Genomic DNA, 16,618 nt, shown 5'->3' on the forward strand with positions numbered 1-16,618 from the left:
TAAACTATCATAAAAATAAACAAAAATAAACAAAATGTATCAATAAAACATATACCAGAATATTGCTAGCTCTTTTAAATTGTCAGCTCTAGTTTCTTTCCACCCTCCAAATACATACAGAATGGGAATAGGCTGTTTAAACCTGCCCCTGGTGTAAGTGAGCGAATGGGTGAGTAGGTGATGTCCTGGGTTAAATTTAGATTTGTGTGGATAGTAATTTAGACCCCAGAGGACTTGGCCCTGCACTCTTGTGGGATTTGGGATGCAGCGGGGCAAGCAAGGTTACCTTGTGATCAGTTAAACACATGTCCTCATTGGGTCTTTTCATCTCACGGAGCATTTCCAGCTCAAGACGGCGCAGCTCCAGCTTCCGCTCCTTGTTCAGGCGCTTCTCATCCCGCTTCTCTTGCTTGAGGCGCTCACGCTCCTAAGAGAGACAAAAAAAGATCAGCAAAAGAAAGTAAGAGAGTGAAGGAGAAAGCATTAAAGAGTCAGCCAAACCGCAGTATGCTGACATGACTACAGCAGATTTCCAGGCACTTCCTAGATTGCAGCAGTGTTCGGGATGCTGCACCGTACATTAGCTCATTCCAATAAGATTAACAAAATAAAAAGCTAAAATGATCGAAGAGATGTTGTAGAATATTTTACATTTAATGGGAAGCATGGAGAGCACTGACAGAGCAGTTATTTTTTACTTTAATGTGCATACCTCAGCTTTTTTGCGGGCCTCCACAGCCTTCATCAGCATTATGTGCTGTCTTCTCCTCTCCCTCTCCTGAAATGAGAACATCACCATCATCATTTTAGGATGCATGCAGGAAAAAAAGCGCACAAAGTAAAAAAAAAAGGAGACAAGACGATGACACAGATTAGCGTGGTGTAGCATGTTGTTCAGCTTGAGGAAGACACACATACACACATCCTCACATTCACTCATTCATAATGACATGGCCAGGATGGGGCAGTCATGTAAAGTGTTACAGCAGAGTGTAATGAAAGGAAAAGCGACAGGTATGGTGAGCGGGTCAGCAGAGAGGGGAAGTAGTCAGTGCATCTGCTGTTAGCTTAGCGCTATTTGATTGCTGTTAAAAAAAAAAGCAAAAGAGCACATTTATTTTGCATTTAAAAGCTTTAAGGCTACCTCAAATCTAGTGTACACTGCCTAATCTAATCTCCAGCCACTGCTTCTGAAGTATAAGTGCAATTACCAGCGACAGTAATTTTAACACAATTTTCCTGCACTAATTAAAAACTAAATCGTTGTTTGCACAAAACTCATTTGTACTGAAAGTCTAAACCTACTGTCACACTGCAGGCATGACAGAACAGAAAAGGGCCTTCCCCAATCTGATGATACAAATATGGAAGCTTGTATGTTAGCAATGCAATACTATTTAATAAAACATACAGAATAGCAGTTGGTTGTGTTTGTTGGGTCAGTGATGCACAAACTATATAGTTTAACTGTATAAATACAATGCAATGTTGCCATGGGTTACGAGGGTATTATACATATAACTGGATATATGTTTGTTTGTTTATTAGGATTTTAACGTCATGTTTTACACTTTGGTTACATTCATGACAGGAACGGTAGTTACTCATTATACAAGGTTCATCAGTTCACAAGGTTATATCGAACACATGAACAATTTAGTATCTCCAATTCACCTCACTTGCATGTCTTTGGACTGTGGGAGGAAACCGGAGCACCCGGTCTCCACACAGAAAGGACCTGGGCCGCCCCACCTTGGGATCGAACCCAGGACCTTCTTGCTGTGAGGCGACAGTGCTACCCACTCGGGCACCATGTTAAACTGGATATATGTATAGGCCAACTAGACAAATGTCTTTGGCCCGATTGCCTCAAAAAAGACCAAAATAATTTTTTTTTTTTTAGTCCCTGCTAACATCAAGAATCTTGATGTTAGATTCTACAAGAATCTTTGTGACAACAGTTTTGAGTAATTCCTTTACTGTTCCAGTATGACTGTGGCCTGACGAGAGTGGTAGAACGCCAATAAACTGCAAAGAGCCTTGATCTCAACCCTACTAAACAGCTTTGAAAAGAATTGGTTACTGTGAGCCAGACTTTGTCATCCAACATCAACCCCTGACCTCAGCAATGCTCCTTCGACTGAATGGTCACAAATTCCCACAGACACTACAAAATCTTGAGGAAATCCTTTTTCTGTTATATCGTATATATTCTGTTATAGAGTCGATGTCATTATAGTCAGAAAGTGGGGCAAGGGCATATTAATCTTGGCTTTTACAAAAGGACGTCAATAAGCACATGTCCATGAATACAAAATGATTTACACATATGGTCTATGTGTCATTAATGGCAGGACTTTCTGAATGTTATTTTTATATCTGTTTAAATTTTATATACAGTAGCTGACAGTTCACAGCCTAAAATAACATTTATTTTTAAATTCTTGGTGCCAGTATCTGTGTGCCTCAGACTTGCATATAGATGCTGAATTAATGCTGGTTCAGTAGGTTTTCTTACATGCCTTGCATAATTATAACAGGGTGTCATTATTTTATCATGAACTTATTTATATGATACTGCGCTATAATACCTTAAAAAATTATTATCTGTTACATCTATTACATTGTGCAGGAGTGTTTAAAAATATCTTAATATGCACCTAGTAGCCTACAGTGGTGTTAAAAAAAATAGCAGTCCAACACCATTAACCTGATGAGTTTTTAGTAGATGTGATATTTCTACATAGCAAGTAATTTACTTGAAAGTGTAGTAGAGTATTGAAAACAAAACAAAACCAACAATTAGGACATGCATGCCGCTCATTCTGAGTAATTGAAGCATTGATTGAAAGGGGGTTGTTCAAAATAATAGCAGTGAGGAGTTTAATTGGTGAAATCATTCATTCTGCAGAAGAACGGGTGTCAAATTTGGCCCTTATTTAAGGTAGAAGGGTGGCAAATCTTGCACAGCTTGGTCATAGCACATTTCCTTCTGAAATACTGGGTAAAATGGGTTGTTCCAGACGTGTACTTTGATTAAAAAGTTGATTGTAGAGGGAAAAAACATACAGAGAAGTGCAGCAAATTATTGGCTGCTCAGCTAAAATGCCTTAAAGTGACAACCAAAACCTGAAAGACGCAGAAGGAAGCGTGGAACTACTGTTCAAAAGGATCAAAGAATAGCCAAAATGGCAAATACTCAGCCAATAATCACCTCCAGAAAGAATTAGGAACATCTGAAGTTACCAGTGAGTACAGAAGATGATTAAGTGAAGCCAATTTACCAGCAAGAACTCCTTGGAAAGTCCCGTTGTTAAGAAAAAGACATTTCCTGAATGGGTTCAAATTTGCCAAGGAACACATTGACTGGTCCAAAGAGAAATGGCTCAACATTTTGTGCACTGGTGAAAGCAAAATTGTTCTTTTTGGGTCTAGTGGCCATAGACAGTATGTCAGACGACCCTCGAGCACTGAATTCAAGCCAAAGTACACTGTGAAGAGAGTAAAGCATGGTGGTAAAAAATGATGATATGGGGATGTTTTACATACCATAGTGTTACGCCTATTTATCACATACGAGGGATCATGGATCAGTTTAAATATATCAGAATTAGGGCTGTCAAACGATTACAATTTTTAATCGCGATTAATCTCAGAATTTCATATAGTTAATCGCGATTACTCGCATTAAAAAAAATCTGTGTAAATGTTATAGAAAACAAGGATTTTTATGTGAAATGTTACAATTAAAATGGTGAACACATTTTATGCTAAATGTACTGATGTTAAAAACTGCTGGGACAAGAGAAAACTGTAAGGGAGTTTTATTCACTCACATACTAGCCAGTAAATGTCAGATTGTAGTTTAGAATTTCTCCATCAGCAAACATTGTAGATCAGCGGTGCTTTAGGTGGGATAAGGCATAGTTATTGTAACAGACTTTTCTGTGGTTGTATTGTGACACTGGTTTGATGGCCGTTTCTACACGAAGTGAGTGTGTTTTGACCCTTTGGGGCTTCCATAGTGCATGGACTAACGTGCTTGACTCAGCTTTCCGGTATTTGGTACCTTAACAGAATAAGTTAATAAAAGTGTTCTGCTCCCGACAACTTGTGAATATAGCGTGTATTTATTTCTTTATAAGTGCATCACTACAACGCTCGGTTACATTATGATAACAAACCGCAAATGAAAAACGGTGGCAAGTCCGACATTAAAACGTTTGTTTTAACATAATGTTAACATAATGTAACCGAGCGTTGTAGTTCTACCAGTCAAGTCTCAACATTAACTAGAATTTGCGTTAACGGCACTATTATTTTTAATCGCGTTAAATTGAAATCGCGTTAATGCGTTATTATCGCGTTAACTTCGACAGCCCTAATCAGAATACTTGAGGAGATCATGTTGCCCCTTGTCGAAGAAGAAATGTCCTTAAAATGGGTGATTCAACATGACAATGACCCAAAACATCTTGGTTACAGACAAACAAGATTGAGGTAATAGAGTGACCAGCCCAATCCCCTGACTTCAATCCCATAGAGAACTTGTGTTCTGACATCTGAAATGCGTTTTTTTGAGGCAAAACCCAAAATTGCAGAAGAACTGTGGAATGTAGTCTAATCATCCTGGACTGGAATACCTGTTCAGAGGTGCCAGAAGTTGGTAGACTCCATGCAACACAGATCTCGGAAACAATTGTTATGCCACTGAATATTAGTTCAGTAATTTAAAGTAAAGTGAAACCTCAAACATTTTTTCATGTTATAGATAATTTTTTGAGTTTTTAAAGAAAAATGCTGGCACTGCTATTTTTTTGAACAGCCTAATATTATTTTTTTTTAACTTTCTGTAAAGGATGAACACAAACTGGCTAAATGTTGTTAATGTTTTGATTTAGAATTGAAAGTGTAGTATTTTCAGTGCATTTGCATTTATGGAAATACAAGTTATTATAATGATTTTGTGCTTTATTCGCTTTTTTTTAAATCACTGCTATTTTTTTGAACACTACTGTATATAAACTTTGTTTTTGCTATTTTGTTTTAGGCTACAGTTGTTGTTTTCACACATTTATAAAAAATGACAGTGATTAAACACTGTATGTGTAAAAATAAGGAAGATGAAGACTGAAGTAACTGACTATGAAATACTGAAATAAAGAATATTAGGGATGTCCATGATTAGCAGGTTAACCGACAAAAAAGTCACAGTGTCGGTTAAAAAGACTAAGAACACTAATTCTTACTAAAACTCATACTTACCCATGCAAATGCACTAACACCGATTACAAACTGCATTTGGAGAGTCTAATCCAAACAGGTAAACTTTATGTATTTATATTATTTAAATAATAAAGTCATAGCTGTTACACGTTAAAATTACAAAAGGTGAGACCAGTTTGTCAGTGGAGTCCGGAGACTGAATGACTGCACGTTCGGATCTGTGTGTAACTTTTATTTTATTTTTAAAATGGACTTTTGTACCGTCCTCCAGAATTAAGGTAAAACTCTACTTATCATTTTATAATAACTACACTACTGTTGTCAAGAAGAGCTTTAATATACAGACTGAATCTCTAGTCATTATAATTAGCATGTTAGCGCTTGTAATGAACTGTTTTAAAAGTCCATTTAAAATGTACATTCTAACAGCTGAACTGGTCCTGCTCACTGTGTTTATGTTCCTCTTACTGTTCTACATTACTGCTATGTTTAATACGTTACGCTGTTTACATTTTATACATCAATAAAGCATGTGTGCCATGTTGATATGAAATTTTGTGGTGTGTTTTATACTTTGAAAGGACGCTATAAACTTCACGGCTATCAGTTAATCGTCGACTAATGATGGTCGGTTATTGGTGAAATTATATTGCCAAAAAATGCATTCCTAAATTTACAAATATTCCAACTCAAAATTATTTTGGAGTGTGACTGTGGAAAGCTGTAAGGTCACTGATGATGAACAAGAAGACCTGGCTCGTAGCTTGGAATTAATGTTCCAAATCATATCAAAGGTGCTTAATGGGGTTAACAAATTTATCCACCCCAACCCGGTCAAAAAAGGCCTTCCCCATACAGCCACAAATGGAGGCATGCCATTTATTTATATAGCTGATTTTATACGCATAAATAAAATATGAAATTGAGTGGTAATTTTATTAACCATTTCGCAAGTAGTCATAAATAAGACTATTTGATATAAACAAACACTTGTATATTAACATGCAGGGGAGGCTGTTCTCCCCGTGTCTGCGTGGGTTTACTCTGGGTGCTCCGGTTTCCTTCCACAGTCCAATGACATGCAAGTGAGGTAAATTGGAGATGCTAAGTTGTCCATGACTGTGTTCAACATAAGCTTGTGTGAACTGATGAACCTTGTGTAATGAGTGACTACTGTTCCTGTCATGAATGTAACCAAAAGTGTAGAGCATGACGTTAAAATCCTAATAAACAAACAAACATGCAGAGGAAGCTAGTGTTTAAATTCAGTCCTGGACATGCCCTATTTGAATATTTAAATTTACTGTTATGTTTTTATATTGTGTAAATATAATTACTGTGCAATAACTTAATGTTTATTTTTCTTCAGCCATTACAAATTCATGGTTACACATTTGCCCAAGACCATGATGTAATAATCCCAATGATTTGGTATCACTAAAAACAATGCCACTAAAAGTAAGTACTAATCAGGACCTTTATAAATGTACTAGGTGAGTAGTCACACACAAGCCTAAAATCACCATGCACAGTGTCATGCATTAAGTGGAGTGGTGTAAGGCACGCCAGCATTGAACATAAGGCCGGTTCTTTATCAAATATATCCCAATTTACTAACTGGCAGTCTGATGAAGGATGCCAGAGAAAAGCAAGTCTGGTAATAAAGGCATATTGGTGTGGAGCTGTGCTTATTGTTTGGCTCTTAGTTTGAGTGATGGAACTGCAACTTGTCTTTAGCCTGTAGATACAGCAATGACGTTCAGGAGAATTTAGGTTTAGTAAACCCCCTTTCTGTTTTAGCATGATAATGCCGTCATGCATGAAAGCAAAGCTCATAATAAAATTGCTTAATTGAGTTTGTTGTGAAAGACTTTCACTAGCCTACACAGACACCTGTGTCTCATCCGGCATTTCAAATTTACCCCAACTGCACTGTCAAGCCCAGACTAGCACATGCCCCCTCCAAAGTGTGTAAAGCCGTTAGTCTCTTCTTTTAACCAGTCAGCAGCAGACTCCTACACAGAGCAATAAATTTGCACAAAGGCATCTGCTATACTGAAGAATCCCTCTACCCTTGTGTCACTGCCTCAGTAAAGTCTTCAGTTCTGTAGAGTGTCCAAGCAGGCATTCTGGATCGAGTCTTAGCGGTGAGGTTCTAGCATAATAGACTGTATCCATAATCTAGTAAAAAACCTTCCCAGAATAGTGCCCTGCTCAGTATTAATGCCTGTGGTTTTGGAATGAGATGTATATGGATGTAATGTTTAGGCTGAAGATGAGATCAGGTTGAAAACGCTGAAGCGCTCCTGTAATGCAGTACGTTAATATCGGACCCAATCATGGATAAACCACAGGCAGAAACGTGCAATGATGTTCTCAAATACTGATGTCACAGGTACTGATGTCATAGCACAAGCACACTATCTGGATCAAGACTCCACCAAACACACACTCACAATCACTAACCACAATCATGATAAAAATACAACCTTAATGAATGTTGAGTTCATGGTACAACTTAAGTCGAGCATTTACATACACTTTAGGGTACATGCGTGTCAAAAGCAGTCTTTAAGATTTCAATAATTTCTGCAACTGTTTCTTTATCTCTGACTGAAAGATTTGAGTTTTCTTACATTATGATGGATCTTTAATTTGGCACCAAAGAAATGTTGTCATTTAAGCTTGTGGCATAACCTTGTTATGTCTTGATAGTGATTAGAATTGGCTACAACTGGTCATTATCAATGTAAAGTTTGTCTGTATGATCTGATATATTTCAAGAATATATCAAGAATAAAAAAGCTGCTGGAACAGGGATGGTAACATCTGGACTCCATGGCTAGATAATGCTTGCTGAACGGTGTATAGTGATACCCATGTTCCAGCACAGCTGACCATCCAGACGCAGAAAAAGAACAGCTGCATCAACCACTTAAATCTCAAGACTGACATGACAGTATGTGGGACACCTAACCATGAGCTTGTTGGACATCCCAACTCAAAATCATTTTGGATTTGTGACTGTGGAAATCTGTAAGGTCAGACACTGATGCTGGACAAGAAGACCTGGCTTGTAGATTGGAGTGAATGTTACAGACTGAAGGTGTTTAATGGGGTACAGAAGAATGGAATTTATCCACCCTAGACCTGTAAAGGAATGTTTTATGGACCTTGCTTGAAGAGGTCTTCCCTATACAGCCACAAACGGAGGCATGTCATTTATTTATATGATTGATTTTCTACACATGCAAATAATGGGTGGGTTAAAACTAAACTCCTAAAATCATTAGTAGAGGTGTCCACATACTTTTGGTGCCTCAAAAATGTATGTAAACTTTAGTTTCCGACTGCATGTAGATGTGTGAAAAATGAAAGGTTTGGTTACAACAGCATTAACTCTTTGATCAATAAAAGTGGATGCTCGGCAAGCATTTCAGACTTACAGACGACCACAAGCACACACATACACACAATTGCACAAACTGAGAGGACAAGGCCCAGTGCATCAAAGCCAGCTTATTCTCACAGATACACACAGAGCACCTGTGGATGATGCACTGCGTTTTTGTTGGTTGTTTTTGCCGCTGGAAAAGCCATGCAGAGGAGAATGTAGTAATGACAGCAGCCAGTGCTACACTTACAAAAAATGTGCTGCTATGACAACCATATCACAACCAAAGTATCACGATGCGAGTGTTAGATGTACAGAAGATTAAACATACCCATACCATATCTAGTCTATGCCTCTCCAACTCCTGAGAGAAAGAGTTGGCACAGTATTATAAGACAGAAAAAAAACACACACAGCGTCATCAGAAAATATCAAACAAAAAAAGAGAAGCCCAAAATGAGAGAATAGCCCACTCCCAATAGCATGAACATTTAACCAGAGAGAAATAAGAAAGCTTTAGCTAACACTGTGTGAGTATTTCTCTACAAGAACAATACTCGTCTATGTGCAGTATAATAATGAGTATTTAATTATGTGTATCCTAGGCATTACAAACCTGGTGCTTAAGGATAACCGCCTGCTGTCGCCTCATCTCTCTCTCCTACAAACACAAAAACAGGCTCAGTGAACCTCTCATAGACAAACAGGTGAAGCTTAAATATGCAAATAAGAGTGAATAATTTTGCAATATTAAAATACAAAATAAAAGAGAGAGCAGAAATACAATCATCATCCAGAAAAAAAAACTTCCAGTCTATTTTATCTAGAGGGTTATGGGAAATACATATGGGTGGTGCAGCCAGCGGTCTATTACGCTAGCCCACCACTGCTGAGATCCAGGTTAGAATCTCAGTGGTGCTATCGTCTGGCCAAGTCTTTGAAGGGGGATGGTTAATCCCTGCAATGGAGTGGTGCCCTGTTTAGAGTGTTGAGCCTAATGATTCCAGATGAAACCAGACTAGGATAAAGTGGTTGATGAAATCGAAATGAAAGAAAATAAAACAATTTACACACATTTCCACCTATACACTATTTTAAAGACTAAATGCACCCATTTAAACACTGTTTCTAATGCACATTTCAAATACCATTAACTGCCAAAAAAGCACATGCAAACCACATCCGAGCAGGTATAATATCCTGAAAAGGCTTTACACAAGATGTTGGAGGTGAAACATGAAGAGCTGGCTAGCAATCAGATCTTAAATTCATCCCAACAGTGTTCATTGAGGTTGAGGTCAGGGCTCTGTGCAGGCTACAACTCAGAGCTCATCATCCCATGCAGGGCCGGCGCTAGGGGGGGGCTGAGGGGGGCATTGCCCCCCCAAATTGTGTCTTTGCCCCCCCAAGCACAATGCAAGCAACGGCTATTTTTAAAATTATCTCTGAACCAATCACAAAAATGCATTTTGTTTTACAGTGTGAAGATATTTCCTTGCTTATTCCTGATTGGCTCTTTGAGTCATATAAAAATCGGCAGAGCGCCCCAAACAGTTCAGTTCGGCAGTATATGTTCTGTTAGTGTGAGCGAGAGGCAGGTATACTGGTAAACACTTTTTTTTTACAGAATTAGTATTCTTTTGTTTTCTTTATATTTTAATTTCCCAATAATATAAATATTCTCACTCATTCCTATTTCCACGTTTGAATATTCTCAGTCTGTGTGTAGGTACATTTGTCAGCTTTGACTTAAATTTGTATTAAAGCCTTTCAAGAAATAGAGTTGTTCTATTAGTAATGGCAATTTAATTAAGGGGGCGTATTAAAATGAAATACAATTAGATAATCTTTTTTCTCCATTTACATAATGAACATGTATTTTTTAATCATTGGGTTTTAAGTTTAAGTTCGAAAACATGCATTTTTATTTCTTTACCTCATACATCACTTTAAGCCAGTATCAATAGCTTGGCTGTCATCATTCATGCACAAATCAAGCCTTGAATATATTTCTGGCTTCAAAAACATGACTATCAACATGCCCCCTCATTAGGTTTTACTGCCCCCCCAAGCAAAGCAGTCCAGAACCGGGGCTGATCCCATGTCTTTATGCTGGAAGAAGCAAGAGCCTTCCTCAGACTGTTGTGGCACAATTTTAAAGCATTAAATTCATTTGATGTCATTGATTTTGTGCACCTGTTAGCAATGGGTGTGGCTGAACTCACCTGAACTTAATAATAAAAAGGGTCATCCACATACTTTCGGCTATTCAGTGTATATTAGTATCTAGTAATATGATGATTGAGGAGTCTGGTGCTGAATTGCAGCTGTGCAATTTATCTCATCCTTTGAAAAGAAATGATTAAAGGTGGCATAGTGCTTGGCTTATTAAGTGGGGTCACGCAGCAACGCAGGGTTCAGTTTTCATCCCTAGTCACTGTCTGTGTGGAGATTGGCATGCTTCCCCGGTGTCCCTATGAGTTTCCATCAGAAACTCCGGTTTTCTCTTATAGTTCTCCTGAATTAGCTGCTGAAAACAGCCTCTTTGTTTAATGTGTATTACCTTGCAATGTAGGGCACCCTGTTTAGGGTGTATGCCCAGTGTAAAACTATAGGAGGATAACCAAACTAAAAAACTTCTGGGCTTTGAAGAAGGGTGCTCAAATGGCACAACAATAAATTACACTAGCCCTCTATGTTGGAATCCAGGGTTTGAATCCCCAGAAGTGCTATCGGCTGGTCAGTCATCTACATGCAGACATGATTGGCTATGTCTAAGAGTGGAGAGGGGAATAGCAGAGGGACCGCCATGGACTGTGTACTGCAATGCATCCAGCGATTACGAGGAAGCTGGACCCAATTAATTTTTATTAACTATTTATTTAAAAAAGCACAGTAAAAGGGTGTGTCTGAGGTGGATGGTTGTGGATGTCCTTCCCTGGGTTTAAGATTTAAACACACACTGACCTTTAAGCGCTTCTCTGCCTCTAAAATTTTGGCATTGGCGGCCTCCTCCCGCTTCTTCCTCTTTGCCTGCCAAAGCAAAACAGGTTCAAGTCACACCGAGGGAAGACGAAAAGCCCAAATGAAACATGCCACCCTAGCAGCATGCCTTATTTAAACCAAGTGCTTTTACTGTTCTAATCACTGTGTGTTAGTGAATTCAGCTCATTTTAACCCCATACAAAAGATTCTGTGCTATTAGGTACACACAGACCCGCAGGGACCGATGGGGGGATTTGCTACTTACTATTCATTCCATGGCATTTAGAGGCTGTTCTAATCAGATAGTTCCACAACACTGAGTCAGTGATTGAGAACCTTTGCGACGAGTACGTCAGTTCTTGTCAGAATCAGCCCAGGGATCTTTAAAATTATTCAATATTCACCTCGTTCTGACAAATGGCAGTGGAAAAAGCAAGCATCGGAGAATTAGTTGGAAATTTTTATGTGTAATTACAGACAGAAAGAAAAACCTGTTCAGAATGACTTGCCAACCATGTCAGCAGCAATTTGATTTCTGCTCCGCTAAAACACTTTTCCAGCTTCTATAATTGGGTGTGAAAAGTAAACATTTTTTCCCCTTCCTACTTATGCAAGACCTGCTATTGTTGGCAGGAAAAGAAATCTTTTATGTCCAATTTAACCGTGGTCTGAGGCACGCAAGGCAGCAAATTTAATATTCAAAAACTGTCCAGCAAAACCAATTTAGCGATAGTCCAGAGGAAAAAAAAATTATGCAGGAGTCATAACCCCGAAATGCTAGAAAGCAATTCTGCTGCAGTCTGTGTTCCATGTTAAACAGGCACTGTGCGTGAGGTGGTGTGTTATTTCAGAATGTTAAGCCTGCCTCTTCCCCCAGAGTCGGCCCGTACCTCGAGAATCTGCTGTGCACGGAACTCCTTCTCCATCCGGATTTGCTGAATGCGCTTTATCTTTTCCTGCTCGGACAGAGAGTGGGAGCGTGTTAATTAAAAGCACCGCCGTGCATTTCAAAAGAGCTGCGAACGGCAGGATTAGCAAAAAACAGCAAAGAATGAAGACAGCAACACTGACTGAAGGAGAAGGATTCCATTAGCAAAGTTTTAGAGAACTCCAGCATTCTTTCATTTTTACTTCACATATAGTCAGCTTTAGAATTACTGCCATTACTGGTGAAGATGGGTTAAAAAAGTCATGAAAAATATCTGCATGGTTAATTAATGGATTAAAAAAACAAAACAAACATGTCACATACGAGGGATCTTTAAAACGTTTCCGCACTTTTATATTTTGGTTGGAAACTGTGAGGGCGGGAGGAGTAGTAATTGGTCATGTCTGAGAGAGCTTATAGTCCGGATTTAGTGCCATCCGATTTCCACCTCTTTGGACCGCTCAAACAAGCTTTAAGGGGAAGAAGATTGTGTGGTGATGATGTGAAAGCAGCGGTGCATCAGTGGCTACGCACTCAACCAAAAACATTTTTTGCTGATGGCATTAAAATGGTATGACGCTGGAAAAAAAAATGCATCGAAAGGTGACTGTATAAAATTGATGTCATTTGTTTTTGAGTAAAAAAAAAAGTGTGGAAACTTTTTGAAGAACCCTCAGATATTAGTCACTAGAAATTATTCTGAACAAAATGACTTTTTTAATCAAATTGTGGATCATTTTAATACTGGTGGGTAGGTGAATATATTTCAGTAAAAGTGCCCATGCTAACTCCTGTCCACTGCTGAAAGCAGCTACAATGCATGCAGGCATTAGAACTGGACAGTGGAGCAATGGATGATGGTCCACCTGTCCGACAATTCTAATAATCTCCAAAATCATGTGAACAGCCGGGCATGTGTGCATTGTTTACCTATGGATGATAAGGCACCAAGATGCACTGTAGGACAATCTACCTCACAACCTACAGAAGCTGAAGGACCAGCTGGTAATGTCATGGTACCAGATACCAGTGGAGTCCAGGTCTCGCTGGGTCAGAGAGTGGTCCTAATGATTTGGCTCACATTTTATTACCGTTTACCAAGTGTGGCAATAACTTTAGCGCTGACTGTATACTGGCTAACAAACAGACTAGAGGTTAGATAACTTTGGTCTTACTTACCTGCTGTTTAAGAATCTTAATTTGTTCCTTCTGCTTCCTCCTTTCCTCTGCGGCCATTATGGCTAAACAAAGCCAAATACAGGAAAATGTTATGAAATAGTTGGATCTAAACATGTAAAATAAACCCCATGTCTACAAAGTATTTTAAGTTGAGGAGAACCTTGCTGTTTGCGGGCTTCTTTAGCCGCCCGGGCAAGCGCCTGCTTCTCCAGCTTCCTTATCAGCTTCATCTGAGCTGCTTGCCGAGCAATTTCTGCAACACAAAATAGGTCATCTGCATGCTGAACAATTAAGCATAAAAATGCAGCCCTTCCTATGGTACAATTTTTGATGCAAGCATTACTGACATCACAGTAATCAGAGCTAAATTTAAAGGTATTGGAAAATAAATCTCATGTATCAAAAATTCCATAAAAGTCACATTAAATAAAATTATTTGCGTATAAAACCTGCATTTTATGTACACTTAAGGTCATGATGCCATGACATTTAATTCCTGGTTAGTGATTACTGTTAAGTATAGCTGGTGATACATTTGTTAACATTGGTGACGTTGTCCTTTTAACCATGTGCTTAAAGACGGCCAGACACTTTTTTCTCTTATCTCTATTTCTTATTTAAATCAGAAGTTGGGTGGAAGTGGAACCTTACCCTGAGCCTCCAGTTTCCGGAGCAGTTTGGCCTCTGACGAGCTGGGGAACTCAGTATGGCCTACATTGGGTGGACGGCCTTTCCTGCGGTGCTCACCCGAGCCCTCACTGTCACCTACTGCGTGCTGGCGTTCTGTGTTCTGTGTTCGACCCCTCCGGCCGTCCATGGCTCTGATACGCGGGATGACCCCGTCCTCGCTCAGCTGGCACCATTGCAGACCCTAAGGATTTCAATGAGCCGATCGGATTAAAAGAGAGAGTCTAACTCTGATCTTGCTGCAGGGTGTAACATAGTGAACTAACCATGTTAATATGAGCACTGGTGTTGTGTGGTTTCTGTACTGGTAGCTTAAGTGCACTTGACATATAGTGTAACAGATATTAGTGTTAAGGAAGAGAAATCAATCAGCTTCAAAGATGAAAATTAGCAAAATTACCACCTATGCATTAGGGATGGGCATTTTATGCATTTAAAATGTTAATATTTACACTGTAAAAACACGATATTATATTCCTTCGATATAATACTACTTAACACTGATGTACAGAAGAGCTGCTTTGAAAGATGACACAAGGGAACAGTGGGCTCTATCCAGCTCTGAAGGCAAACTGAGCACATGACTATCTAACACTATATCTGTGGTGTAGTATCCAAGAGAGCTAAAGCACTGACCAACAGAGACACAAGTGAATGGAAAGACAAACTCTGCGATCTGCGCTCCTTGAGTATCTCTGCTATTGTTACGCAAGGTGCCACGGGTGGTGTTCTTTCTCTGTCCTTGTTTGTTCTTTGACCGTACACATAGGTGATCATTCTATATGCGACGGTTACATCTGGAAGAAAAGGTGTTATTTATGGATTAATTAATTAAAATGTTTATTTTTAATATTGAATTGGAATTTGCATGCCAGAAACTTTATTAAGTGATTTAATTGTAAATTTAAGTTATAAATAAGAAATGGTTTAGAATCAGGTGTGTAATATTAGAGTACTGATCGACTTCATCAGACTTCATAAGCTGGTATAGGCTATTGGATCCAGGTGATAGTTTTGTGATTTGTTATATCTACTAGGTGCTCTTTTAAAATGCAAATAAAATGTCTATATATAAAAAGACATTAACACCAGCAGTACTGCAAACCTCCATCATATACCATCATTTTCTCTGTCAAAATGGTGTTGACAGATTGGTATAATGCCTCTTTATTCCCTTTCCCCCAATTATCTAATCTAGTCATTTCTTTTTTTTTATTTTTGTATTCTTTATTTATTGACATTTAACATCACAATATTTTCAGTACAAACTGTTTTTTGAGTTTTATACATTTTTTCAATATTTCCTTTCTCTCTCCCTCTCTTCCCATTTGTGGAGGGAAAAAAACAATAATAATAACAATAATAGTGACAATAATACTAAAAGTACTTCTAAATGAACTATGTACAATTAGGGAGTGAATTTTTATATATAACCTATACATTACTCTGTGAAAATAAAATCAGGCCTGAGGGGTGTCACATAATTAACCCATTTTTCCCAATATGAATCAAATTGTTCAAATTTTAAATTTAAGAATGCTGTTATCCTCTCCATTTTAATCTAGTCATTTCTAATTCCCCATAGTAATGCTTGGCTACTTGCACCAGCCCCGCACTAACAGAGTGAATCTGACCGTCACACACCCCCTCTAACACCTCTTTTCACCTCACGGAGGGTCTCACAGGGAACCGTATGGCCACGCTGTGCTATTCCATGATCATGCAACACTTGCAGTGTCAGCTTGAGCAGACAGCAGAGGTCATATTTGCACAATGGCAACGAAACCCTGTCGCCCCTCCCTACTTAAACACAGCCAAGGTTGACAACTCGCAAGCTCGAAATCTCAGCGGTTAGCGCTTAAGACAGCTGCGTCATTAGACCCTGGTTTCCAATTGATGTTCCAATACAGCCCAGAGGGCTCAGTACATGCCACTGTAGTTGCAAACCATGTCTTTATGGACCTGATTTAAGGACCAGCATGCCTTTGAGAACAGAAAAGGGCCTTTGTCGACTATTTGAAGCACGTGGTTTATTTTATATGATTGTATATGATCTGTTGGAAATCTTTTTTTTTTTTAATGTGCATTATTTAATCAAATACAGGATATAGTAAATACACCCTATTTAAATAATAAAAACATGCCCATCCCTAATACACATTTACACCTCTCCCTTCTCAACCCCATCACACAAAACTGAAAAAGAAAAGAACACCCTG

The 16,618-nt window shown here is 38.7% G+C and overlaps 1 protein-coding gene across 13 annotated transcripts in view; it reads right to left on the reverse strand.

The window, feature by feature from the left end:
• Positions 1–16,618, reverse strand: part of baz2ba (bromodomain adjacent to zinc finger domain, 2Ba) — a 182,842-nt gene that overhangs the window by 19,684 nt on the left and 146,540 nt on the right. For 4 of the 13 annotated variants that reach the window (XM_062997697.1, XM_062997693.1, XM_062997699.1 and 1 more), the window contains 9 exons: positions 14,364–14,583; positions 13,873–13,965; positions 13,713–13,774; positions 12,496–12,561; positions 11,588–11,653; positions 9,237–9,281; positions 8,958–8,984; positions 713–778; positions 287–427 (listed from right to left, as the gene is read on the reverse strand). In XM_062997697.1, the coding sequence (XP_062853767.1) occupies positions 287–427; positions 713–778; positions 8,958–8,984; positions 9,237–9,281; positions 11,588–11,653; positions 12,496–12,561; positions 13,713–13,774; positions 13,873–13,965; positions 14,364–14,583 (786 nt within the window). Of the gene's footprint in view, positions 1–286; positions 428–712; positions 779–8,951; positions 8,985–9,236; positions 9,282–11,587; positions 11,654–12,495; positions 12,562–13,712; positions 13,775–13,872; positions 13,966–14,363; positions 14,584–16,618 lie in introns of all 13 variants that reach the window. The other 9 variants (XM_062997698.1, XM_062997695.1, XM_062997696.1 and 6 more) reach the window with 4 other exon arrangements.

This window comes from Trichomycterus rosablanca, chromosome 6, assembly GCF_030014385.1.
Source record: "Trichomycterus rosablanca isolate fTriRos1 chromosome 6, fTriRos1.hap1, whole genome shotgun sequence".
NCBI classification, from domain to species: Eukaryota; Metazoa; Chordata; class Actinopteri; order Siluriformes; family Trichomycteridae; genus Trichomycterus; species Trichomycterus rosablanca.